Below are 27,466 nucleotides of genomic sequence, written 5' to 3' on the forward strand. Positions count from 1 at the left end.
CATGGAGGCTGGCGTTAAGATTCCATGCTGTAACTTTACAGGTTGTTATGAATGTTCTTAAGGGATGGATGTGTACAGGGCTTTGTATGTTTAGGTGGGCAATTATATCTTATCAATTGTATCAGAGGTTATTGTGTTGTGTGTTCTTTCTTGTGGCGATTTGACTTTGGGGGAGTGTGTGGCGGCAGAGACACTGGGCCGCCACAGAGTTGGGATGGGTGCTTCTGGCAAGGTGTCTACCAGATATTTTGGGGCACTGCAGTGGATAAAAGCGGGGATAAAAGACAGCCTTTTTATAATTTTGCAATAACAAAACTGAAATGAGGATAAAAGATTCTGTCTAACGCACCCAGAACGCCCGTCCTGGACTCTTCAATGGATACCAGTGGGAGAGGAAAGGGTGGATCGCTCTTTATTAGAAGAGACCAAAGTGTCAACAACCAACTGTAAACTCTAAACTGGGACTGGGCTCTAGATTGAGAAGGGAGTGTCTAAACTGTATTAATGAGACTTTAGTAAAACTTAGAAAATTCAGATGTAGAGTGTATCTTAGAAGGTGAGGTTGGTTTTTTTCCTTAGTTTTTTTTCTCTATGTGCAATTTTCAAGTCATTGAGAAAAGAGGAGTCCAGGGAGGGGTGAAGTACATTTGCAAAACCTTACAACGGTGACTGGGCCTGGGTTGAGAGGTATCAGTGTACACTGAACATGCTCCTTCTTTCCATTTCCAGTAAATGTGAAAAGTCCCAAGTGCTGTATTTTCAACTTGCAGCTGTATATTAGGACACCAGGTGGCGATAGACTCACTTTTGAGATTCCGTGAAAACACTTCTGTAACTCACACAGTGTGCAGAAGCAAGCCTTGCTAATGTAACATCTTCCCTGGTTTGCCCAATGTAGGAAGAGAACAAGCGAAGGTGCCTCAAAAGGCAGGGGGCCCTGAGAAAGTTCACCAATGATTAGTTAATGTGAAAATCATCTGGGAGTCTAAGAGGCAACGGTTGGTAGCTTTCAGAGAGATCTGGATTCGAGTCCAAGCTCTCCTGCTGATTAATTTTGTGACTCAAAGCTCAAGGCACAAGCTTTGGACAAAATGAGGGAACTGGTTTTGAAGATTTGAGGCAGCTTTTCTTCTGGTCAGAAGAACTACCATTTCCCTTTTGGTTACACGCACGTGCACACACCCACATCCACACCCACACCCACATCCACACCCACACCCACACTCACACCCACACTCACACACACACACGAGAGAGAGAGAGAGAGAGAGAGGAAGAAGGAGAGAAAGAGTAATAAATAATATTAAAAATTTGAACTGGCAGTAGTGGTGCACACCTTTAATCCCACCACTTGGGAGGCAGAGGCAGGAAGATCTCTAAGTTTGAGGCCAGCCTAGTCTACAGAGCAAGTTCCAGGACAGTCAGGGCTACACAGAGAAATCCTATTTCAAAAAAACTCAAAAACTGTATTTTTAGATATATATGCAATTACAGATACTATGAAAATTTTCTGCCCAGTGTCTCTATTTGCAGAACAGAAACTGTTTCTAAAGCAAAGAGGTGGATTGGTGAGAACTAAGTTATTGTTGGCCAGGAGTATAAAGTTCCCCCGCGCTATTGCACAGTGAGGTAACTATAGATAATGAGAAACTCTGTAGGGGGGGCTAAAAGAATGATTTAATGCTTTTATCATTAAGAAATGATAATTGTTTGCATAGTTAGCTATGTGTACCCTGTTTCAGACATTATCCACTGTGTTCATGTATCTAAACATAGTACCCTAGAAATATGTACCCTTTTTTTTTTCTTCTTTTTTTCAGAGCTGGGGACCGAACCCAGGGCCTTCCGCTTGCTAGGCAAGTGCTCTACCACTGAGCTAAATCCCCAACCCCATATGTACACTTTTTTAAAGATTTGGGGTGTGTGTGTGTGTGTGTGTGTGTGTGTGTGTGTGTGTAGCACCCACAGACACCAAAAGAAAGTATCAGATCTACTGGAATTAGAGTTACAGGAAACTGAGCTACTCTACATGAATGCTGACATCCAAATGCAGACCCTTTGAAGGAGCAGCTAGCACTGTTCACCACTGAGCCAACGTCCCAGGCCTGGTGTTATGATTTTATACATCAAAATTTCAATGAAAATATCAAATGCCTGGACCTCTGTTAGTTTTACCAGAGAAGCCAGCTGTTTGAGGCCAGTTATGTCTCCTGCTTCTAAATCTCCTACCAGGGAGGCTGGATAAAGTAACAGATTAAAAATGAAGAACCACACAGAGATGGGGGGATTTTGAACTGGCAAGATTGAAATGTTACATATTAATTTTTTTTTAAAAAAATTACTTGTTTATGTATGTGAGTACACGTGACTGTCTTCAGACACCAGAAGAGGGCAACAGATCCCATTACAGAGGTTGCGAGCCACCGTGTGGTTGTGAAGAAATAAATTTCATAGATGCAAGAAACAAAGTTGTAAGAACGAAGTTCTGTGAATACAGGAGCAAGGTCTTGGTGGTCAGAGTGACCAGGCTTAATGGAAACTAGCCAAAACAAAAACAACTGTTCTCAGAAAGACCCCCCTACCCCTCCCTGTGGTGAATCCCGAGAACGATCACAGGGTGTCATCCTGACCCTGCCCAACCACCCAGTTCACCCCCTCTAAGGGACGCGCCAACTTAGCCCTTTCCCAGTGATTCACCAAGGCCAGGTATAGGGCTGGATAAGGAAAGTGACTAATTGAGCCAAGAACAGCCCCTTGAGCAGACCGGCCAATACCTGACCAGATCCTTTGTCCTGTGTACCATCACTGAGAATGGGCCAGCTAACCCTGTTGCTGAAGTCTGCCCTCTGTAAAGAATAAAAGTCGTGTGCTTTTTGGGTTCCGGGTTGCCTCTCCCTGGATGGATGAGCAACACCACGTACATAGAATAAAAAACCTCATGCTATTGCAGCGGTCACTTTGTCAATCTGTGCTCTGTGGGTTGCGCTCCTGAGGTGAGGCCACTTCGGGGTCTTACAGTTGCTGGGAATTGAACTCAGGACCTCAGGGCTTTTAACCACTGAGCCATCTCTCCAGTCCCACATATTTCTTTTTTGGAAAAGGAAATAGACTGGCCTTCTAAGGAAAATTACACCGTATACTATGCCACAATCACCTTGCTCAGAGCTCCTTCTAGGAGTCTGCTGCCTTATGCTACCCTTTCAAAGTTGCAGCTGTGAATTTAGCATTCAGAAACTTAGAAAACACCCGGATCTTGACGATGCCTGCATAGTCAGGATACGGATGAAAGGAAAATTATACAGATTTGAGGTTTAAAAATATGAAGTTAAAAGAATAAGTTTTAAATTCAGGCTCAGGGCTAAACACTGTGAAAAGCAAGTCCAGGCAGCCCTGCCCTGCCGCTAGAACTAACAGACCATAAAAGGAAAGGAATGCAGAACAGACCAGGAGTACCGGATCTGACTCACAGGCCACCTGGCAGGAAGAGATAAGCCCCAGCCCCCGACATCCAGGACGCCCCAAACCTGCCAATGTGTGTAGCTATACCTTATTACCTCATCATGTGAAATAGCCAATCATATGTGAACATGTCTATGTGCCTCGTTTGAATCCACCAGTCCCCGTAACTATGCATCTGCTTCTGTACGCCTGCTTCTGCTTCCCCAATCCCTATAAAAGCCCCATGCTGGTGCTGCTGGGTGCGCAAGTCCTCCGAAGAGACTGTGTGCCCGCAGGTACCTGTGTTTTCCAATAAACCCTCTTGCTGATTGCATCCGAGTGGACTTGGCTCGGTCATTGGGCGCTTGGGACTCCTCCTGAGGGAAAGGTCCTCTCTGGGGGTCTTTCACGGAGAACCGGGCGCAGGCCTGCAAGATTTAAAAAGAAACACACAGACTCGGGCCACTGTTTCAAGAAAATGAATGCCAAAGTTTTTACTGGGTACACAGAATATATACCCCAACCACTGAGTGGAAGCACAATGGCGGAGACAGAAACTGAAACTAAAGCTGAGACCAAAAGATCTAGTGTTCAGGTGCTAGCTACCCGCTATGGCAGACAGGAAGGCCAGGATGTTTCTTCAAGAGAACAAAGGCTTTCACATGCATTGGCGAAGCTCAGCAGGGGGCAAACACTGACAAAACCCAGCGTGGTAGGGAGATGATCCCTACCCCTTACAGAGCAGCTAGTGACAGTGGCCCAGGAAGAGAGACTCATTCTTTTTTTGCGGATGTGGCCATTGGTAGTTTTCTCATGGACACATACTGATTTTTTTTCATCTTTATTAAATTGGGTATTTCTTATTTACATTTCGATTGTTAGTCCCTTTCCCGGTTTCCGGGCCAACATCCTCCTCCCCTTCTATATGGGCTTCCCCTCCCCATCCTCCCCCCATTACCACCCTCCCCCCAACAATCACATTCACTGGGGGTTCAGTCTTGGCAGGACTGGTTGCACACATGTTCACTCCAGCTAACTGTCAAGAGCAGTGCTGCTGTTGTTTCTGACTAACTTACTATGTGGCCCAATTTATTAGTTACTTTTCTGTTGTTATGATAAAACACAATGACCAAGGTGACATGTAGAAGAAAGAGGTTAATTGGCTTTCTGTTCCAGAGGGTCAGATTCCATAGTGGCAGGAAGAAGACAGAAAGTATGGCACCTGGAGCAGAGAGCCAAGAGCTCATGTCTTTGGATCAAAAGCGTGAAGCAGAGCAAAGTCCGAGGCAGTGAGGCTTTTACTCTCAAAGGCTTTCTCCAGTGACATCCCTCCAGCAAGGTTGCACTCCCTAAACCTTCCCAAACAGTGCCACCAATCCACCACACCCAGGCTGGCCTTGAACCTGATAACCCTCCTGGAATAGCTTTCCCATTGTCGTTGACACAGACATGAGGCACCAGTCCCTGCAGAGGAGCATTTTAATGATTTTTGCAAATGGCTATTTTGCAGATGACCTCAGACACAGAGACCAACGAAGGTCACACAGACTCCAGGATTAGAATCCAGTGACCCTCAGCTGCCTGGTCTTCTTTCCACAGAACTCCCTCACAGGATGGCACATCTGTGTCTGCGTACGTTTACATCTACACAACGAAGACTCTATAAGACTCAGTGCTTTCAGAGTCCATGCTTTGTGCCAGTGCTGCACTGGGAGGCAGGCAGCAGAGACAGACAGGTCAGGCAGAGATCTGGTGTGGATGGTAAAGTAATCCAGGTGTGATTCGCAGTCAGGAGTCATTACACATGCATTCACATTTTAGTTCCTTTTGGCAGACCCATATATTGTCTGAATCACAGCTCTCAGAAAGCACTTTGTCCTGTGAGACGGAGGCACAGCTGTCCTTTTCAGTGTCACCAGTGATGCTTAATCTGAGGAGGAAGAGAATGGCCACCCTTAGTGTTTAGGACTTTCTAGTATTATCCTGTCTGCAGTTGATTTCCTTTGGACTTAAAAGGAGAGAGGAGAATGCACAGTTATCACAGTAGAGTAAACACAACATCATATTGTAAACATTGAAGACAGAGCTGATAGAAACCTCTAAAACTTGTTGTTTCTTCATTGGCAAAGAATCCTTCCAGCAATAATCTTGTAGGAAAAGGAGAAGGCTGAGGAAGAGATAATTAGTTTCTTTATTCTACCTCATCGATTTACACTCTAACACATGTGAAATGCCTCATGTTGTTGCCTTCAGGTTTGTTTAATATACAGGGTCAGGGGCTGGAGAGATTGCTCAGTGGTTGAGAACACTGGCTGCTCTTGGACAGGATCTGAGTTCAGTTCCCAGAACCCACATGGTTGCTCACAGTGTCTGGAACTCCAGTCCCAAGGGATCTGATACCCTCTTCTGGCTTCTGTGGACACCAGGACACTCATATACATAAAACAAAATAGATCTCTAAAAATAGATTAATATCAGAGAAGCATAAATTCACACACACACACACACACACACACACACACACACACACACGCGCGCGCGCGCGTGTATGTGGTTTAACTAGCTAATAGTTGGGGAAGTGTTAAGATAACCATGAATGCATGACAACAGTTACACACAGTAGGGGCACAATGAATGTATTCAATATACAGAGTGAGATCAGGGTCTAGATCACAGAACTGGAGGCAGAGGGGGAAACAGGCTCAGCTCACGTGATATACAGTCACAATTCCTTTCTTAGGTTGGTAAGCATTTAATTAACACATAAGTTTCAAATGTGCATGGCTCCCATCGCTCCATGCTGGTGAAAACCCAACTAGAATTCAATCTCAGGGTTGATTGTAAGGGAGAGATGAGTTCTAAATGCACTGCTGGATCTTAAAAGAAGGTGGCATATGACCGTGGGCGGGGCTCTCTCACGGTGTCCTTCCTTTGTTTAGATCCTCATGGAGCCTTTGATCTTGAGAGACAATCTGGGGTCATCCTGGTGATCTGCATGCTACTCCAGCCATGATTCTCCCTCTTTTCTCTCTTCCACCCTTCTGGATCTTTCTTCAGCTCTCAGGATAATTTCCTTCGTGCTGATCTGTTTAAGTCAATGACTTCCTTTCAAAATTCCATTAAGACTTCCCAGGACTTCTCCTACCAGACTCCTGAGGGGTTCTCTAGCATTCCTTATTAATTCCCAAAACAATCCTGTTAGGGAAACTGTTTCTCCCTTTTCCTTACCTGAAAGCCAGGGACAGAGAGTTAAAACAACAGTGGACTTGCGTGACTGACACTCTTCCGACTGAGCTTGGCAGCCTCCAGGCTGACAGATGCTTTTGTGAAATCACAGTTTCACTTTGTCCTCAGAGTAGTGACAGATTCGCTGAGCTTACTCTGCACACTTCACTTCTCTATTGTACGCCAACTTGGTCTGTTTAACAATTTCCATACTTCATACATTGTCATTTCATGTTAAGTAAACCTACATGTGTTTCAGCATTTGACATTCCAATCCCATGTGTTCTGAGTAACAAGTACATTTTCCATATCAATTTGTGTGATTTGCTTAAGTTTGTTCAAACAAGATTACTAAAACAATCCTCCATACCACTCCTGAAAACCTCACTGAAATCACTGTATAGAAATTTGACTCAATCCTACATACTTTTGCTTATGAAATGAATGAATATCTTCTCTTATTATACGATCATGAACATTGCTAAATTGTATATCTTAACTCTGAGGTTAAGCTCTCTCACTGCATTCACGGTTACCATGACAACTCACACAGGAAGAAAATGAGGCGCCTTGAACTGTGAATCAACATAATTTTCCTCTCTTGTTTATTTGTGATATTTTGTTACAACAATAAAAACTGATTAATGTCTGTTTCTGCCACAGCTCTTCAAGTAAGGGTCTCATAACACCAGTTAATCTGTAATGTAACCTATGACTTTGTGGTCATTTCCCTCAGCTGTCAAAGCTCTAAACTAACACCTGCTGCTTCTTCTTCCACATTCACTCTTCCTCTACTGGTTGGGACTGAGAAACCAGCCTCATGACACAATATGGATATTTGAACCACGGCATGAACAGTACCATTTAAGTAATTCTTTGAAACATATGTAAAGCATAAGGGGGAAAAGAGAAAATTTCTATGTGCCTATAGGCTCTAAGTAGACATTCTAAAAATGCACTTATGGGGGATACCCAGAGGGGCCCCCACCCACTCAGAGAAGAGGGGAGGGGAAAGAATTGTGGGAGGGGATGACCTTGAGGGGGCAGTGAGTGAGATGTAAAGTGAATTAATTAAAAAATTAAATTAAAAAATGTATATCCTTTCCAAAGAAATTAGTATAGTACCCAGCCTTAGAACGTCATTGTTTATACATACATACATACATACATACATACATACATACATACATACATATGACCTGATAAAAGGCTGGTATCTTTTCATACATGGAAATTTTCAACTTTGAAATCATATTTTCAGACTGTTCATATATCAGTGTAGAGCCCTACAGTGTTCTGACCTGAAATGAATATTCAAATTAGCTCTTCTAGTATATATTATATATGTACTCCATATATATATTCCACATATATATTCCATACACACACATACACACACACACACACACACACACACACACACACACACACACACACACGTATATATGGGAGTAGTCCTGCTGCTTGCTGATTGGTTCCTGAGTAAGCTCTGAAGCCCCTCCCACTATACCAATTAACTTTTTTTTTTTTGTTTTTTTGTTTTTTTGTTAAGGAGAAGGCTTTGAATAGGAAAAGAGCTGGAGGCTGGTGCTGGAGGGGGAATGAGAGCAGAGCAGGGAGACAGAGCAGAGAGCACCGATGGAGGCACAGGCAGGGGAGGCAGGTGGAGGAGATAGCTAACTGAGGGACTGCACCCAGCAAAAAGGCTAGCAGGCTTATACTGCACAGACTCTCCATGTCTTTATTATTAAACCCAAAGGGGGAACCCCCAAAGCCCCTGCAACAGAAATAAATATTCAAATTATCTCTTCTAGTACTCACACATCAGAATTTAAAGTCGAGCCGTTTATCCACTTCCAGTTCTCGTCTGACAATGTGTAACTTAATCCAATCCAGAATGAGCTGCTTATTCTCTTTGTCAAGTTCCGTAGGAATCTCTACAATCAAAATAGAGCAGAGAACTTAACCCTGAGTCTGTATTGGTGACTCATACTCTACCAGCCTCCTGAAACCTAGTTCAGGGGTCACCTGTATCTGTCCTGAGTCCTCGACATAGTTAATTCTTCCCCCTTTGTGAAATCTGTGCCCCATATTGATGATCCGGAGGACACATGCCTTACATATGCAGTTATTGGCTCATGTGTCCTATTAGTCTCTCAGACTGTGAGCTTCCATAATGTGAAGTCTCCACTTCCTTTGTGTAGAAAATCTGTTAAGTCCAGAGACACTGGTGTAGCTTAAAGAACATGTGAATGTCTCTAGTTTATTGAACAACCTACCAGTTCTTCTTGGTCTTGAACGAGCAGCAACGTGGCTCCTTTTCCACCACAGTCAGCTAGACTTTCCTTCCAAGTGATGGAAGTTTGAGAAACATGAAAGCATTTATCTCGGTGTGAAAGCCAGTCTTTTGGGCACTTTAACTTAGCTGGACTACCTGAAGAGAGAGGAAGATATGGTGTATTATATCCTTTTCCTGCTGAAACATAGTAGTTGCTCTAGTAACATACCATTTTATTAATATGTGCAGGAACAAGATTGTTGTTATGACATATTAAAGAAATAACAATAACAAGGATTACACTTTTTCCTATTAATTTACTTAAGACAAAATTAACTGTTTGGCACAGCATTTTCTTAAGTTAATGATAAAGTAGGCTAGCATCCTATAGGCAAGATCTCAGTCCTCAAGGTGACACCATTTCAAGATGTTTTGAGCCTTATTAACTACCAATCATGAGACCCTCAACTTCCTATGCAGCAATTTCCAATAGCGTAAGATATGGGGATATGCAAAACCAAAAATTTACACAGTATCTACCCACAAATTCAATCCTATGAAGGTTAATAGATGGAAAACTCCAGCACAAGGAGGGAAACTACATCCTAGAAAAAGCAAGAAAGTGGGGCTGGAGAGATGGCTCAGTGGATAAGATCATGGACTGCTCTTCCAGGGGTCCTAAGTTCAATTTCCAACAACCACATGGTGGCTCACAACCATCTGTAATGGGATTTGGCGCTCTCTTCTGGTGTGTCTGAAGACACCTACAGTGTACTCATATACATAAATAATTTAAAAAGAAAAAGAAAAAGGAAGAAAGTAATCCTCTTGCAACAAATTCAAAAGAAAATAGTCACACAAACATAATTCAACCTCTAACAACAAAAATAATAGGAAGCAACAATCACTATTCCTTAATATCTCCTAACATCCATGGATGAAATTCCTCAATAAAAAAGACATAGACTGTTCGGAGCAATGCCCTTAAAACCCTCCATTATCGATGTTAATATTATGGTTAGAGTTAAGTATGACGGGTTCATGGAAAATCTCCAGCCAGCTGCAGAAGACTAATACAAATCTGGTGGTCAGGATGACTAGTGATATGAGAAACCTGTGACCTTTCTGAGAAACCAACATCTGATGGTCAGGTTGCTTAATGATATGACAAACCTGTGACCTTTCTGACATCCTGTTGATGTCAGCCAATTGCCTGACCACAAGAGCTGTGTCTTTGGTCTGTGTAAATGTTTCCCACTAATCCCTTCCCTCTGTTACCCCTGCTATGGTATAAATTCAGTCTTGGGAAAAAATAAAATTGTCGCCTTGATCAGACTCTTGTCTTGGCATCCTTCTTCGAGTCTCTTGTCCCCCATTGTCTTCTAGGTACTCTCTGCACCCTCATTGACTGTCCTGCAGGATGGAATAACAGACCGGGACAATAGACTAATAAGCTGGATATGTAAACAGGACCTAGTATTTTGTTGCATACAGGAAACACACCTCAGTGACAAAGACAGACACTATGACAGAGTAAAAAGCTGAAAAAAATTTTTTCCAAGCAAATGGTTCCAAGAAACAAGCTGGAGTAGCCAGTCTAATATTGAATAAAATCGACTTTCAACCAAAAGTTATCAAAAAGTATAAGGAAGGAAACTTCATATTCATCAAAGGAAAAAATCTACCAAGATGAACTCTCAATTCTGAACATCTATGCTCCAAATGCAAGGGCACCCACATTCATAAAAGAAACTTTCCTAAAGCTCAAAGCACACATTGCACCTCACACAATAATAGTGGGAGACTTCGACTCTTCACTCTCATCAATGGACAGATTATGGAAACAGAAACTAAACAGAGACACAGTGAAACCAACAGAAGTTATGAACCAGATGGAGTTAACAGATATCTATAGAACATTTCATCCTAAAACAAAAGAATATACCTTCTTCTCAGTACCTCATGGTAACTTTTCCAAAATTGACCATATAATCAGTCACAAAAAAGGCCTCAACAGATAAAAGAAGATTGAAATAACCCCATACATCCTATCAGATCGCCGCAGATTATGGTTGGTATTCAACAATAAAAGCAACAGAAAGCCCACATACACATGCAAGCTGAACAAAGGTCTACTCAATGATAACTTAGTCAAGGAAGAAATTAAAGACCTTTTAGAATTTAATGAAAATGAAGGCACAACATACAAAAACTTATGAGACACAATGAAAGCAGTACTAAGAGGAAAACTCATAGCTCTGAATGCCTCCAAAAAGAATATGGAGAGAGCATACACTAGCAGCTTAACAGCACACATGAAAGCTCTAGAACAAAAAGAAGCAAATACACCCAAGAGGAGTAGAAGGCAGGAAATAATCAAACTCAGGGCTGAAATCAACCAAATAGAAACAAAAAGGACTATACAAAGAATCAACAAAACCAGGAGCTGTCTCTTTGAGAAAATCAACAAGATAGATAAACCCTTAGACAGACTAACCAGAGGGCACAGAGGCAGTATCCAAATTAACAAAATCAGAAATTAAAAGGGAGACATAACAGAAACTGAGGGGAAAAAAAACTCAGATCCTACTACAAAAGCCTATACACAACAAAACCAGAAAATCTGAATAAAATGGACAATATTCTAGACAGATACCAGGTACCAAAGTTAAATCAGGACCAGATAAATCATCTAAACAGTCCCATAACCCCTAAAGAAATAGAAGCAGTCATCAAAAGTCTCTCAACCAAAAGAAGACCAGGACCCAATGGTTTTAGTGCCGATTTTATCAGACCTTCAAAGAAGGCCTAATTCCAACACTCTTCAAATTATTCCACAAAATAGAAGCATAGGAGAAGGAACACTACCCAATTTGTTCTCTGAAGCCACAACTACGTTTATACCTAAATCACACAAAGACCCAACTAAGAAAATTTCAGATCAATTTCCCTTATGAATATCAATGCAAAAATACTCAATAAAATTCTTGCAAACTGAATCCAAGAACACATTAAAGAAATCATTCACCATGTAGGCTTCATTCCAGAGAAGGGATGCAGAGATGGTTCAATATTCGGAAATCCATCAACATAATCCACTATATAAATCAACTCAAAGAAAAAACCCCACATGGATCCTCATTAGATACTGAGAAAGCATTTGGCAAAATTCAACACCCCTTCATGGCAAAAGTGTTGGAAAGATGAGGAATTCAAGGCCAATACCTAAACATAGTAAAAGCAATACACAACAAACCAGTAGCTAACATCAAACTAAATGGAAAGAAACTTGATGTAATCCTACTAAAACCAGAAACTAGACAAGGCTGCCCACCTTCTCCCTACCTATTCAATATAGTACTTGAAGTCCTATCCAGGCAATTAGACAACAAAAGGACAAAGGGATACAAATTGGAAAGGAACAAGTAAAAATATTACTATTTACAGATGATATGATAGTATTCTTAAGTGACTCCAAAAATTCCACCAGAGAACTTCTAAGCCTGATAAATAATTTCAGCAAAGTTTCTGGATATAAAATTAACTCAAACAAATCAGTAGCCTTCCTCTACTCAAAGGATAAACAGGCTAAGAAAGAAATTAGGGAAACAACATCATTCACAATAGTCCCAAATAATATAAAATACCTTGGTGTGACTAACCAAGCAAGTGAAAGATCTGTCTGACTATAACTTCAAGTCTCTGAAGAAAGAAATTGAAGAAGATCTCAGAAGATGGAAATACTTCCCATGCTCAAGGATTGGCAGGATTAATATAGTAAAAATGGCCTCGTGCTGAAAGCAATCTACAGATTCAATGCAATCCCCATCAAAATTCCAACCCAATTCTTCATCAAGTTAGAGCAATTTGCAAAATTATTTGGAATAACAAAAAACCCCAGTATAGCAAAACAATTCTCAACAATAAAAGAATTTCTGGAAGAATCACCATCTCTGACCTCAAGCTGTATACAGAACAATAATGATAAAAACTGTATGGTATTGGTACAGAGACAGGCAGTTAGATCAGTGGAAGAGAATTGAAAACCCAGACATGAACCCACACACCTATGACAAAGGAGCTAAAATCATCCAGTGGATAAAAGATAGCATTTTCAACCAATGATGCTGGTTCATTCTTATCATCCTGTACAAAGCTTAAGTCCAAATGGGTCAAGGACCTCCACATAAAACCAGATACACTCAAACTAATAGAAGAAAAGTTGGGGGAGAGCCTCAAACACATGGGCACTGGGGAAATTTTCCTGAACAAAACACCAATGGCTTATGCTCTAAGATCAAGAATCAACAAATGGGACCTTGTAAAATTGCAAAGCTTCTGTAAGGCAAAGGACACTGCCATTAGAACAAAATGGCAACCAACAGATTTGGAAAAGACATTTACCAATCCTACATCTGATACAGGGCTAATATCCAATATATACAAAGAACTCAAGAAGTTAGACTCCAGAGAACCAAATAACCCTATTAAAAATGGGGTACAGAGCTAAACAAAGAATTCTCAACTGAGGAATATCAAATGGCTGAGAAGTACCTAAAGAACTGTTCAACATCCTTAGTCATCAAGGAAATGTAAATCAAAACAACCCTGAGATTTCACCTCACACCAGTCAGATCAAAAACTCAGGTGACATCAGATGCTGGTGAGGATGAGGAGAAAGAGGAACACTCCTCCATTTTTGGTGGGATTGCAGACTGGTACAACCATTCTGGAAATCAGTCTGGAGGTTCCTCAGAAAATTGGACATAGTACTACCTGAGGACCCAGCTATAACACTTCTGGACATATACCCAAAAGATGCTCTAACATATAACAAGGACACATGCTCCACTGTGTTCATGGCAGCCTTATTTATAATAATCAGAAGCTGTAAAGAACCCAGATGTCCTTCAACAGAGAAATGGATACAGAAAATGTGGTACATTTACACAATGGGTTACTACTCAGCTATTAAAAACAACGGCTTCATGACATTCATAGACAAAGAGATGGAACTAGAAAATATAATCCTGAGGTAGGTAACCCAATCACCAAAGAACACACATGATATGCACTCTCTGATATTAGCCCAAAAGCTCAGAATACCCAAGATACAACTCACAGACCACATGAAGCTCAAGAAGAAGGAAGACCAAAGTGTTGATGCTTCATTTCTTCTTAGAAGGGGGAAAAATACTCAAGGGAAGAAATACGGAGACAAAGTGTGGAGCAGAGACTGAAGGAAAGGCCATCCAGAGTCTGCCACACAGGGAATCCATCCTATATACAATCACTATACTGAGACACTATTTTGGAAGTCAAGAGGTGCTTGCTGACAGGAGCCTGATATAGCTGTCTCCTGAGAGGCTCTGCCAGAGCCTGACAAATACAGAGGCAGATGCTCACAGCTAACCATTGGACTGAGCATGGCATCCCCAGTGGAGGCGTTAGAGAAAGGACTAAACAAGCTGAAGGGGTTTGCAACCCATAGGACAAACAACACTATCAACCAACCAGACCCCCTCCCAGAGCTTCCAGGGACTAAACCACCAACCGAAGTGTACACATGGAGGGACCCATGGACCAGCCTCATATGTAGCAGAGTATGATCATGTTGGACATCAGTGGGAGGAGAGGCCCTTGTTCCTGCGAAGGCTCAACGCCCTAGTGTAGGGAAATGCCAGGGCAGGGAGGAGGAAGTGGGTGGGTGGGTGGGTGGTGGAGCCCCCTCATAGAAGCAGGGGGATGGAGGATGGGATTTTGGGTTTCCAGAGGGGAAACTGGGAAAGGGGATAACATTTGAAATGTAAATAAATAAAATATCCAATAAACAAAGATTGGGATTCGGCATCTTCACAGGTGGTTGCTGTAAGCCTTGGCTGATGTAACCCCTGGTAAATAGCAAACCTCAGTCTTATTCTTGAGAAACACAAGCCACAAGAATTACCTGTTTTACTCAGGTTCTCTTGAATAAGCACTCGGCATGGCTCCACTGATGGTTTTTGAACTAAGACTCGCACTGGTAAATGAGAAAATAGAGGATTAATGGTGAAAAGAATGGTGGAACTGGTGTGTTCCATTTCTCAGCTCAGGAAACCAAGTTATTTCAACAAACCTGAACTTCCGGACTGAGAATAAAGTATTAGCAAACTGGGATGAGGGAGGAGTTTGAAGACAGAATGTATAAACAAACAAAGAAGAAAGAACACAGAACACGTGGGTTCATACCTCTGTTCAGCCACATACTATCCGATGGCCTTACAGAAGCCCTTAACTTACTGGCACTGACCTCCTGAATCCTCATCTTCAGAATGAGTGTTAGCACACCCTCTCCACCTAAGACAGCTGGTGCCATCGGAGCTTAGAAGCCACTTAAACCAAACACTTGAGCTTTATCATTTTCTTTGTTATGTTTCTGTCACAATTATGATTTATTTTTTTAGGTTCTGGGTACATGTGTGGTGTGTGTGTGTGTGTGTGTGTGTGTGTGTGTGTGTGTGTGTGTGTGTGTGTTGGGGGCTGGGGGCTTGGAGTCAGCTCAGAACACACTCAGACACCAAATTCTCAGCAAAAAGACATTTATTACCCTGGAGGGATCGGGGTGGGGTTGTCTCTGGATCCGGCAAAGACAGCATCAGATGTTTTTGCAAGAGTGAGTTCTTAAGGAGAAAAAGGAGAAGTCTGTGCTAGGGTCAGTTGGGAAGTCCTGATTGGCACGTTAGTCAGGGTAGCCAAATAATGGATTTTGATGACTGGACCTTGATGCTTTGAGAGCTGGACCTCAGTAATCAGCCTCAGGAATAAGTCAGGCATAAGGAAGTGACTGAATAAAGGAATGGACATTGGGGGCTTTAGCAAGGGAGAGGGACAGGGAAAGGACAGAATCTGCTGGTGCCATCTTTGCTATGCTTGGGTCTCTTAGAGAGCCTTTCATGTGTAAGAGCCTCTAATGGGTCTCCGGGTAATTTGGAAGCATGAAGGAAATGTGAAATTTCTCACTGGGTATGGAATACTGTCCTGGACATACTCACGTCATTGATCCTCCCCCAGGATCAAGGGGGCCATATCATATGAAGAGGCATGGATATTTATGACAGAAACAGAGGACAAATTCTGAAGCACAAGCTCTTGCCTCACTTACCTAAAATACTCATCCCAACCAGGGCCAAGACAAGAAGGATCAGCCCAGCGCAGCTGAGCTTCAAAGCCAACCTGTGTGAACGTGGGCACCGACAGGCATCTGTGAAGTTAAATACTTTGTAACTCACTTAAGTCAGTTGAGGACATCTGGAATAACAGTTAAAGGTGGTTTCGACTAACAAGAACAATTTGATTCAAGTAGAGGGTGGGCTGCAGAGAGAAGCCTTTCTCCACCATCTTAAAGCAGAATTCCACGAGATGAATTCTCTGTTAGGTTTAACTGTTTGCTGTGATTAAACAGGACTCAAAGAATAATGCTATGCAAGTATTATGTACAAAGGAGCATTGTCTTAATCAAACTTGATAAATGTAAGATGTGTTGACAGCCGCTGAGTGCTGTCCAAAAATAAATGCTCTGTCCTGTTGTGGAAAGGGAGTCAAAGCATCTCTAAGGAGGATCTTCTTTTAATCAAGAAACATTTTGATACTCAGTTTTGTGGTAATTTTGACTTTCAGTGCTAATGACATATGATTCTATTCCTGGACGTGGAGTCTGCTTCACTAATGCCTACAATGATCTCCATTTTGGATCAAAGGCATGGCATCCAAGGAGAAGCATCTCATGTATTCAGACGGCATTTTCAGTATTTCAGTTGTGTTAGTCCTGCCTTATTGGCTGAGTTTTAAACTCTCTATTGGATAGATGAACTGAAACTGTGGGAGTACCAGACTCTAGGTACACTGCTACACACACACACACACACACACACACACACACACACACACACACACAAAGCACACACACAAAGCACATATTATACAATGTGGCTGTAGTTTTCAGTGTTCTTTCCTTCAATAGAATGCTTTCAAATTTTCTTTTTGCTGTGCTCTGCTCTGTTTCTGAGACAGGGTTGCCCTTGGTCAATGCCCACTGCTAGCTCTCCACGTGGCTGAAGATGACCTTGAGCTCCTGATTCTCCTGCCTCCACCTCCCAAGTGATGGGATTATAGGTGTGCACCAGGCACAACATGTAGAGAGCAAGAGACTATGAAGTACTCTGCCCTAAATGGGACATCTGCACTTCATCCCATCCTCAACCGAGGCTCAGCCATCATCACAGAGGAGGGGGCAAGAATGGCTGCAGAGCCAGAGATGATGGATAACAACAATGAAACACTGTCTTCTAGACACAGCAGAGCAATTGCACACATGAACTTATGCCATTTGTGATAACCGCATAAGCTCAAGTCACACAAAGGCCCAGCATGTCGGGGGTGAGGGGAGTTGGGCATGGAGGTCCAACCCCAGCTGGGGAGACATTGACAGTTGATGACTGCCAGGAGTGGGAGAGTCAGTTTTATTCAAGCTTTTCAAGCCCCTTCTTCCACATTTGCAGCCATAAAGAGGGGAAACAAATGCTTGCACGTATCACACATAACTGGCTCCCTCAAATCCTCCCTCTAGTTATCAAATCCCTCCACCTTTCCCAGACCCATCTGTCAAGTTTATAATAAAGCTTATTTGGTGACTTCTTTCTCAGGGCTTTTTTGTCCTGATTAAAGAAAAAAAATCTGTTAATTTAATAGTTCTTGAAAGAAGCCTTAAAGAGTTGTGGTTCCTATTCTTGACGCAATACAGAAAGGCTAGATTTTAAGCACTGCAGTTTTCTTTAAGGAAGCTTAGTTATGTCACAGAACCTCATACCATACCATGGCCACTGTAGACATATTTTTTGCCTCTGCGTCTGTCTCTTCATCCCTAAGTCATGGCACCCTTCACATACACCTCCTGTCAGCCTTCTGTATTGACAGACAGGGTGTCAGCTCCTTCAGTGCTCAGTGCTAGAATGGCGTGGAGAGGAGTCGTGGCATTTGTGCTCTGTAGAGCAGTTTGGACCAGACAAGATGCTTTATAGTGGGTCTGCCTGCTAGAAGCACCCCTGCCCTTGTAGATGTAAATTATCCTTTCTTTGAGGCCCTTGACTAAAGCCAAAAGGAGCGCCTGCCCAAGTTTCACACCGACTAACTGACTAAAGATGGATCCGGTGAGCTTTCCTACTCTCTCTAAAGTTGAACCATCCACGCTCTTCAGCGCCGACAGGAAGGTGCTCGTCTTCAAAGCAATAATTTAAAACTGTAAGAAAAATGATAACTCTGGAAGAATTTCTAATGCTACAAAGGAAAATAAAGCTACTGACCTGGGGGAAGAGATGGAGGTGATACACACTGAGCCCCCGCGGCAGTCTTGGATGGCTTTAAACTGAGGTAGACACGTGCTGTGTCCATTGTACTTGGGAGAGGCGACACTGAACTGGTGAGCTGGGACAAACTCTGAGGTCTTTGAGGTGAAATAAGGAAAAGGAAGTCGTCTGCAAATGCTCTTCTCGGTGCCCACACCCACCCACTCTTGTGTCTGAGGGTTCCTCCATAGTTACTGCCTGTCCTGCTCACACACCTAATGTCTTTTTTTTTTTTCATCTTTATTAAATTGGGTATTTTTCATTTACATTTCGATTGTTATTCCCTTTCCCAGTTTCCGGGCCAACATCCCCCTAACCCTTCCTCCTCCCCTTCCTTATGGGTGTTCCCCTCCCCTTCCTCCCCCCATTACCACCCTCCCCCCAACAATCACGTTCACTGGGGTTTCAGTCTTGGCAGGACCAAGGGCTTCCCCTTCCACTGGTGCTCTTACTAGGATATTCATTGCTACCTATGGGGTCAGAGTCCAGGGTCAGTCCATGTATAGTCTTTGGGTAGTGGCTTAGTTCCTGGAAGCTCTGGTTGGTTGGCATTGTTGTTCATATGGGGTCTCGAGCCCCTTCAAGCTCTTTCAGTCCTTTCTAAGATTCCTTCAACGGTGGTCCCATTCTCAGTTCAGTGGTTTAATGATGACATTCGCCTCTGTATTTGCTGTATACTGGCTGTGTCTCTCAGGAGAGATCTACATCTGGTTCCGGTCAGCCTGCACTTCTTTGCTTCATCCATCTTATCTAGTTTGGTGGCTGTATATGTATGGGCCACATGTGGGGCAGGTTCTGAATTGGTGTTCCTTCAGCTTCTATTCTAAGCTTTGACTCCCTATTCCCTCCCAAGGGTATTCTTATTCCCCTTTTAAAGAAGGAGTGAAGCATTCACATTTTGATCATCCTTCTTGAGGTTCATGTGTTCTAAGCATCTAGGGTAATTTGAGCATTTGGGCTAATATCCACTTATCAATGAGTGCATACTATGTGTGTATTTCTGTGATTGGGTTACCTCACTCAGGATGATATTTTCCAGTTCCAACCATTTGCCTACGAATTTCATAAAGTCATTGTTTTTGATAGCTGAGTAGTATTCCATTGTGTAGATGTACCACATTTTCTGTATCCATTACCCTGTTGAAGGGCATCTGGGTTTTTTCCAGCTTCTGGCTATTAGAAATAAGGCTGCTATGAACATAGTGGAGTATGTGTCTTTGTTATATGTTGGGGCATATATTGGGTATATGCCCAAGAGAGGTGTAGCTGGGTCCAGAGGTAGTTCAATGTCCAGTCTTCTGAGGAACCTCCAGACTGAGGTCCAGAATGGTTGTACCAGTCTGCAATCCCACCAACAATGGAGGAGTGTTCCTCTTTCTCCACATCCTCTTCAGCATTTGCTGTCACCTGAGTTTTTAATCTTAGCCATTCTCACTGGTGTGAGGTAAAATCTCAGGGTTGTTTTGATTTGCATTTCCCTTATGACTAAAGATGTTGAACATTTCGTTACGTGTTTCTCAGCCATTCAGCATTCCTCAGCTGTGAATTCTTTGTTTAGCTCTGAACCCCATTTTTTTTTCTTTTTTTTTTTTTTTTTTGGAGCTGGGGACCGAACCCAGGGCCTTGAGCTTGCTAGGCAAGCGCTCTACCACTGAGCCAAATCCCCAACCCCTCTGAACCCCATTTTTAATAGGGTTATTTGCCTCCCTACAGTCTAACTTCTTGAGTTCTTTGTATATTTTGGATATAAGCCCTCTATCAGTTGTAGGATTGGTAAAGATCTTTTCCTAATCTGTTGGTTGCCGTTTTGTCCTAACAACAGTGTCCTTTGCCTTACAGAAGCTTTGCAGTTTTATGAGATCCCATTTGTCGATTCTTGATCTTAGAGCATAAGCCATTGGTGTTTTGTTCAGGAAATTTTCTCCAGTGCCCATGTGTTCAAGATTCTTCCCCACTTTTTCTTCTATTAGTTTGAGTGTATCTGGTTTGATGTGGAGGTCCTTGATCCACTTGGACTTAAGCTTTATACAGGGTGATAAGCATGGATCTATCTGCATTCTTCTACATGCTGACCTCAAGTTGAACTAGCGCCATTTGCTGAAAATGCTATCTTTTTTCCATTGGATGGTTTTGGCTCCTTTGTCAAAAATCAAGTGACCATAGGTGTATGGGTTCATTTCTGGGTCTTCAATTCTATTCCACTGGTCTCTCTGTCTGTCTCTGTACCAATACCATGCAATTTTTATCACTATTGCTCTGTAATACTGCTTGAGTTCAGGGATAGTGATTCCCCCTGAAGTCCTTTTATTGTTGAGGATAGTTTTAGCTATCCTGGGTTTTTTGTTATTCCAGATGAATTTGCAAATTGTTCTGTCTAACTCTCTGAAGAATTGGATTTGTATTTTGATGGAGATTGCATTGAATCTGTAGATCACTTTTGGTATAATGGCCATTTTTACTATGTTAATCCTGCCAATCCATGAGCATGGGAGATATTTCCATCTTCTGAGATCTTCAATTTCTTTATTCAGAGATTTGAAGTTCTTATCATACATATCTTTCACTTGCTTGGTTAAAGTCACACCGAGGTATTTTATATTCTTTGGGACTATTATGAAGGGTGTCATATCCCTAATTTCTTTCTCGGCTTGTTTCTCTTTTGTGTAGAGGAAGGCTACTGATTTATTTGAGTTAATTTTATACCCAGCCACTTTGCTGAAGGTGTTTATCAGGTTTAGTAGTTCTCTGGTGGAACTTTTGGGATCACTTAAATAAACTATCATATCATCTGCAGTAGTGATGTTGTGACATCTTCTTTTCCAATCTGTATCCCTTTGATCTCCTTTCGTTGTCTGATTGCTCTGGCTAGAACTTCAAGAACTATATTGAATAAGTAGGGAGAGAGTGGGCAGCCTTGTCTAGTCCCTGATTTTAGTGGGATTGCTTCAAGTTTCTTTCCATTTAGTTTAATGTTAGCTACTGGTTTGCTGTATATGGCTATTACTATGTTTAAGTATGGGCCTTGAATTCCTAATCTTTCCAGGACTTTTATCATGAAGGGGTATTGAATTTTGTCAAATGCTTTCTCAGCATCTAATGAAATGACCATGTGGTTTTTATCTTTCAGTTTGTTTATATAGTGGATTAGGTTGATGGTTTTCTGTATATTAAACCATCCCTGCGTGCCTAGGATGAAGCCTACTTGATCATGATGGATGATTGTTTTGATGTGCTCTTGGATTCGGTTTGCCAGAATTTTATTGAGTATTTTTGCGTCGATATTCATAAGGGAAATTGGTCTGAAGTTCTCTTTCTTTGTTGGGTCTTTGTGTGGTTTAGGTATAAGAGTAATTGTGGCTTCATAGAAGGAATTCGGTAGCGCTCCATCTGTTTCAATTTTGTGGAATAGTTTGGATAGTATTGGTATGAGGTCTTCTATGAAGATCTGATAGAATTCTGCACTAAACCCATATGGACCTCGGCCCTTTTTGGTTGGGAGATGTTTAATGACTGCTTCTATTTCTTTAGGAGTTATGGAGTTGTTTAAATGGTTTATCTGTTCCTGATTTAACTTTGGTACCTGGTATCTGTCTAGGAAATTGTCCATTTCCTGCAGATTTTCAAGTTTTGTTGAAATATAGGCTTTTGTAGTAGGATCTGATGATTTTTTGAATTTCCTCTGATTCTGTAGTTATGTCTCCCTTTTCATTTTCGATTATGTTAATTTGGACACATTCTGTGTCCTCTCGTTAGTCTGGCTAAGGGTTTATCTATCTGGTTGATTTTCTCAAAGAACCAACTTTTGGTTCTGTTGAGTCTTTGTATAGTCCTTTTTGTTTCTACTTGGTTGATTTCAGCTCTGAGTTTGATTATTTCCTGCTTTCTACTCCTCCTGGGTGTATTTGCTTTGTTTTGTTCTAGAGCTTTTAGGTGTGCTGTCAAGCTGCTGACATATGCTTTCTCTTGTTTCTTTCTGCAGGCACACAGCGCTATGAGTTTTCCTCTTAGCACAGCTTTCATTGTGTCCCATAAGTTTGGGTATGCTATACCTTCATTTGTATTAAATTCTAAGAAGTCTTCAATTTCTTTTTTTATTTTTTCCTTGACCAGGTTATCATTGAGTAGAGCATTGTTCAATTTCCATGTATATGTGGGCGTTCTTCCCTTATTGTTGTTGAAGACCAGCTTTAGCCCGAGGTGGTCTGATAGGACGCATGGGATTATTTCTGTCTTTCTGTATCTATTGAGGCCTGTTTTATGACCAATTATATGGTCAATTTTGGAGAAAGTACTATGAGGTGGTGAGAAGAAGGTATATCCTTTTGTTTTAGGATAGAACATTCTATAAATATCTGTTAAGTCCATTTGGTTCATAACTTCTCTTAGTCTGTCTACATCTCTGTTTAATTTCTGTTTCCATGATCTGTCCATTGATGAGAGTAGGGTGTTGAAATCTCCTACTATTATTGTGTGAGGTGCAATGTGTGTTTTGAGCTTTAGTAAGGTTTCTTTTACGTATGTAGGTGCCCTTTTATTTGGGGCATAGATATTTAGGATTGAGAGTTCATCTTGGTGGATTTTTCCTTTGATGAATATGAAGTGTCCTTCCTTATCTTTTTTGATGACTTTTGGTTGAAAATCCATTTTATTCGGTATTAGAATGACTACTCCAGCTTGCTTCTTCTGACCATTTGCTTGGAAAGTTGTTTTCTAGCATTTCACTCTGAGGTAGTGTCTGTCTTTGTCTCTGAGGTGTGTTTCCTGTAGGCAGCAGAATGCAGGGTCCTCATTGAGTATCCAGTTTGTTAATCTATGTCTTTTTATTGGGGAATTGAGTCCATTGATGTTGAGAGATATTAAGGAAAAGTGATTGTTGCTTCCTGTTATATTCATATTTGGATGTGAGATTATGTTTGTGTGCTTTTCTTCTCTTTGTTTTGTTGCCAAGACAATTAGTTTCTTGCTTTTTCTAGGGTGTAGCTTGCCTCCTTATGTTGGGCTTTACCCTTTATTATCCTTTGTAGTGCTGGATTTGTAGAAAGATATTGTGTAAATTTGGTTTTGTCATGGAATATCTTGGTTTCTCCATCTGTGTTAATTGAGAGTTTTGCTGTATACAGTAACCTGTGCTGGCATTTGTGTTCTCCTAGGGTCTTTCTGACATCTGTCCAGGATCTTCTGGCTTTCACAGTCTCTGGTGAGAAGTCTGGTGTGATTCTGATAGGTCTGCCTTTATATGTTACTTGACCTTTATCCCTTACCGCTTTTAATATTCTTTCTTTGTTTTGTGCATTTTGTGTTTTGACTATTATGTGACGGGAGGTGTTTCTTTTCTGGTCCAATCTATTTGGAGTTCTTTAGGCTTCTTGTATGTTTATGGGCATCTCTTTCTTTAGGTTAGGGAAGTTTTCTTCTATGATTTTGTTGAAGATATTTACTGGTCCTCTGAGCTGGGAGTCTTCACTCTCTTCTATACCTATTATCCTTAGGTTTGATCTTCTCGTTGAGTCCTGGATTTCCTGTATGTTTTGGACCAGTAGCTTTTTCTGTTTTACATTATCTTTGACAGTTGAGTCGATGATTTATATAGAATCTTCTGCTCCTGAGATTCTCTCTTCTATCTCTTGTATTCTGTTGGTGATGCTTGTATCTACAGCTCCTTGTCTCTTCCTTTGGTTTTCTCTATCCAGGGTTGTCTCCCTTTGTGCTTTCTTCATTGCTTCTATTTCCATTTTCAATTCCTTCACCTGTTTGAGTGTGTTTTCCTGGAATTCTTTCAGGTATTTCTGTGATTCCTCTCTATATGCTTCTACTTGTTTATTTATATTTTCCTGCATTTCTCTAAGGGAGTTCTTTATGTCTTTTTTAAAGTCTTCTATCATCATGATCAAATGTGATTTTAAATCTAGATCTTGCTTTTCTGGTGTGTTTGGATATTCAGTGTTTGCTTTGGTGGGAGAATTGGGCTCCAATGATGCCATGTAGTCTTGGTTTCTGTTGCTTGGTTTCCTCTGCTTGCCACTCGCCATCAGGTTGTCTCTGGTGTTACCTTGTTCTGCTATTTCTGACTGGCTAGACTGTCCTATAGGCCTGTGTGTCAGGAGTGCTGTAGACCTGTTTTCCTGTTTTCTTTCAGCCAGTTATGGGAAGACTGTGTTCTGCTTTTGGGAGTGTAGTCTTTCCTGTCTTCTGGTTTTCAGCTGTTCCTGTGTGCCTGTGTCCTGAATCCACCAGGCAGGTCACTTGGAGCAGAAAAGTTGGTCTTACCTCTGGTCCCTTAGCTGAAGTTGCTCCTGGGGGGCTGCTTTTGAGCTCTCCATGAGGGGGACAACCAGGAGGGCCTGTGCCACCTTTTCCCAGGGGCCCCATGCACCGGGGTCCCAGATGGCATTAGGTGTTTTCCTCTGGAGTCAGAAATGTGGGCAGAGTGTAGTCTCTTCTGGCTTCCCAGGCGTGTCTGCCCCTCTGAAGGTTTAGCTCTCCCTCCTACGGGATTTGGGTGCAGGAAGTTGTTGATCGGGTCCCTTCAGATCCAGGCAGTGTCTGGACCGCAGGGGACCTGCCTCTTGAGCATGTCTTTTTTTTCTTTTCCTGTATTCTTCTCTCATACAAAACACCCTGACCACAGTGTTCACTCACTCCTTCCTTTCCTCCCTGTTTCACCCCCTACTTCTCCACTCCCCCAGATCCACTCCTTCTTTGTTTCCCTTCAGAAATGAGCAGGACTCCCAGTGATATCAACTGAATGCAGGATAGCAAGATGCAGTAAGAATAGGCACAAACCCTCTTATCAAGGCTGGACAAAGCAACCCCACAGGAGGAAAAGGGTCCCATGAGCAGGCAAGAGTCAGAGACACTCCAACTCCAACTGTTAGAAGTCCCAGAAGAACACCAAGCTAACAGCCATAACATACATGCAGAGTGCCTAGTGCGGACCCATACAGGATCTGTGATTGCTGCTTCAGTCTCTGTGAGCCTCTATGAGCCCTGCTTAGTTGATTCTGTGGGCCATGTTCTCCTGGTGTCCTCCATGCCTCTGGCTCCCACAATCCTTCCTCCCCAGCTTCCATGGGGTTCCTGAGCTCTGCCTAACGTTTGGCTGTCGTCTCTGCATCTGTTCCCATCATGCCTTACTGTCTTAAGAAAAGAAGGTGTAACATGTGGTCTCCGTTTGTTCTGATTCCTGTATCCATCTGTTTTGAGTTATTCTCTCAGGGCGAATGAAGCCCAAGAAGAATGAAATATAACATTCTTCCTCTATTTAAATTTAAGTGACTGCTTTCCCCAAAGTATCATCCATCAAGCTACAATATATTATTCTATGTTGTAAAAGTAAAGTTTAATATATGAAAGTCCACGGTTGTACATGACATGAGTTGAAGCTCTGAGGTCCTCCTGAAATCTCCATGCTGTGAAGGAAGCTGTGGAATGTGGAAATGTCGTGAATGTGGGAAGAACTCACGACTGACACAACAGGAAAAACACTGAGGGCAGAGCCCCACACGCTGTTCTGCCTTGTCCTGAAGGTCCACGTGGATGTAACATCATTCACCTGAGTGAAAGGACTTCCTCTCTCAGAGCTGGAGTGGAGGACTGGGGTCTATGGGATGTGCTAACTTCTCCAAGGTCTAGAGCCTTAGAGCAAGGGCTACAAACGCCAAGTCACAGGCTTTCACATTACAAGTGAAGAAGAAAAGCCAGGGTTTCCTTAAAGTCACTTTCTGTGGTCAGAGTGGAATTGCACCAGGCGCTCATCATTACATGGCTTGGCAGTGGTCAGCTGGCTGTGAGTTCTAGGAGACGAGGTGTGCACATTCATAGCATAGGGCTCAGACTCATCTCCCAACCCCACTGAAGAAGGAAACAAGGGGAAATATATATGAGGGTCTCAAGGAGAAGTATATATGAGGGACTCACAGCTCACTTAGGACTCAGTGGAACTTCCTCTGCTGTCTCTGATGACAGCCATTTTATTCAATACCAGTTGAGCACAGGGTTCTGCACATGGTCCATCTATTTATTTATTTTTTGGGGGCTTCATGAATTTGAGGCAAGCACTCCATCACCTAACTATGTTCCTGACCCTTCATACTTTGCTTAGACTGAAGATTCTAGTAGTTACACAGTATTTTCCACCTCCAGTCATGATATTTGCAATCAAATATAGAGAATTCATGAAAATAGGCTCAACTTTCAGTACATAAAACTTTCAGCATGTATATGGGCCTCAAACCTTTGTAGATAAAGAGCACGCCCAAATGCTTACTACTGATGCTTGTTTCTGCTTACAATCCCCTTCCTTTGCCGAGATACCAGGGTGGGGACTCTAGGTGGGGAGTGTGTGAATAAACTCTGCAAATATTTAGGTGACTTATAACCACCTAATAACCCGGTAACCAATGAAAACTGGGGGTGTGATAGAAAAGTCAGGAGGAGAAGGCTGGTGGTCTTAGCAGAAGACTCAAATGGTGCTTTGGAGACACTGAGGTTTAACAAAGCTCTAAAGCCTCTGTGGTTTCCAGAAATCTACAGAGGCCCTGTGAAAAGTAACACTTCTGAGGTGTGATGTTTTCTTTAGCAGCTACTGGCAAAGGTGTGAAGTGACCGGAAGTGCCAAGAGCCTCTTGTGTCTGTGGGCAGCAGGCAGCATGCACTAAGCTGAGATGGTTTGGCCTGATATAGAATCTAGAGAACGGTGTTGAATATCTGCATAATCATTTACACAGCAGTAATCCCATAATCATTATTACACCTACAGAAATAAAACCTTCTGAGAATCCATACTTGGGGAATTTATCTAGCCACTTGGATAGTGGATGGGAGGCAAAGTCACCAATTTTCTTAAAGAACTGCAGTTTCAATCTGTAGCCCAAGAAGGCATCTTCAGCCACCCACCCTGGAGAAGCCAATCGTGCGTGCATGGGACAGGGGATCAGAAAAGGGAGACTTCCCCAGTGTGGCAACAACAGGAAGAACACAGAGATTAGTGACCCTGCCTCTGTCAAATCAGTTTTGGAGCCCTCGGAACATACATAAACAGCGTGTCCCAAGTGTAGTTCCTAGGCAGATTCTAGGGAGAGTGAGACATGAACAAAGATTTGAGGAGTGTCTTTATGTCCACCTGGGCTGACTGGTGAGAAATTCC

General features: G+C 42.2%; 1 protein-coding gene across 10 annotated transcripts; it reads right to left on the reverse strand.

Moving 5' to 3' along the window:
* Positions 1–389: 389 nt before the first annotated feature.
* Positions 390–18,394, reverse strand: Klrb1a (killer cell lectin like receptor subfamily B member 1A). Of its 10 annotated transcripts, none has more exons than XM_087658271.1 (6): positions 18,280–18,394; positions 16,083–16,181; positions 14,889–14,960; positions 8,943–9,097; positions 8,485–8,600; positions 390–3,866 (listed from the first exon to the last, which is right to left on the reverse strand). In XM_087658271.1, exons 1-6 carry the CDS (start codon positions 18,365–18,367, stop codon positions 3,845–3,847), a joined length of 552 nt encoding a protein of 183 aa, XP_087514397.1. In that variant the 5' UTR covers positions 18,368–18,394; the 3' UTR covers positions 390–3,844. The 10 variants fall into 10 exon arrangements, with proteins under 10 accessions (XP_087514397.1, XP_087514402.1, XP_087514400.1 ...); XM_087658270.1 differs by lacking the exon at positions 390–3,866 and adding an exon at positions 4,900–6,523; NM_001010964.2 differs by lacking the exon at positions 390–3,866 and adding an exon at positions 4,901–5,368 and having other exon boundaries at positions 18,280–18,383.
* Positions 18,395–27,466: the final 9,072 nt, after the last annotated feature.

This window comes from Rattus norvegicus, chromosome 4 (assembly GCF_021556685.1).
Source record: "Rattus norvegicus strain SHRSP/BbbUtx chromosome 4, alternate assembly SHRSP_T2T, whole genome shotgun sequence".
In the NCBI taxonomy this organism is placed as follows: domain Eukaryota; kingdom Metazoa; phylum Chordata; class Mammalia; order Rodentia; family Muridae; genus Rattus; species Rattus norvegicus.

Bases quoted from the DNA above. Each gene is read 5' to 3' on its own strand.
- Klrb1a (NM_001010964.2), bottom strand. From the start codon at position 18,367: ATGGACACAGCACGTGTCTACCTCAGTTTAAAGCCATCCAAGACTGCC. The intron at 16,182-18,279 runs GTCAGTAGCTTT...TTAACTTCACAG, and splicing joins ACCTCCATCTCTTCCCCCAG to ATGCCTGTCGGTGCCCACGT. The intron at 5,369-8,484 runs GTGAGTACTAGA...CTTCCTCCTCAG, and splicing joins TCGACTTTAAATTCTGATGT to ATTAAGCATCACTGGTGACA.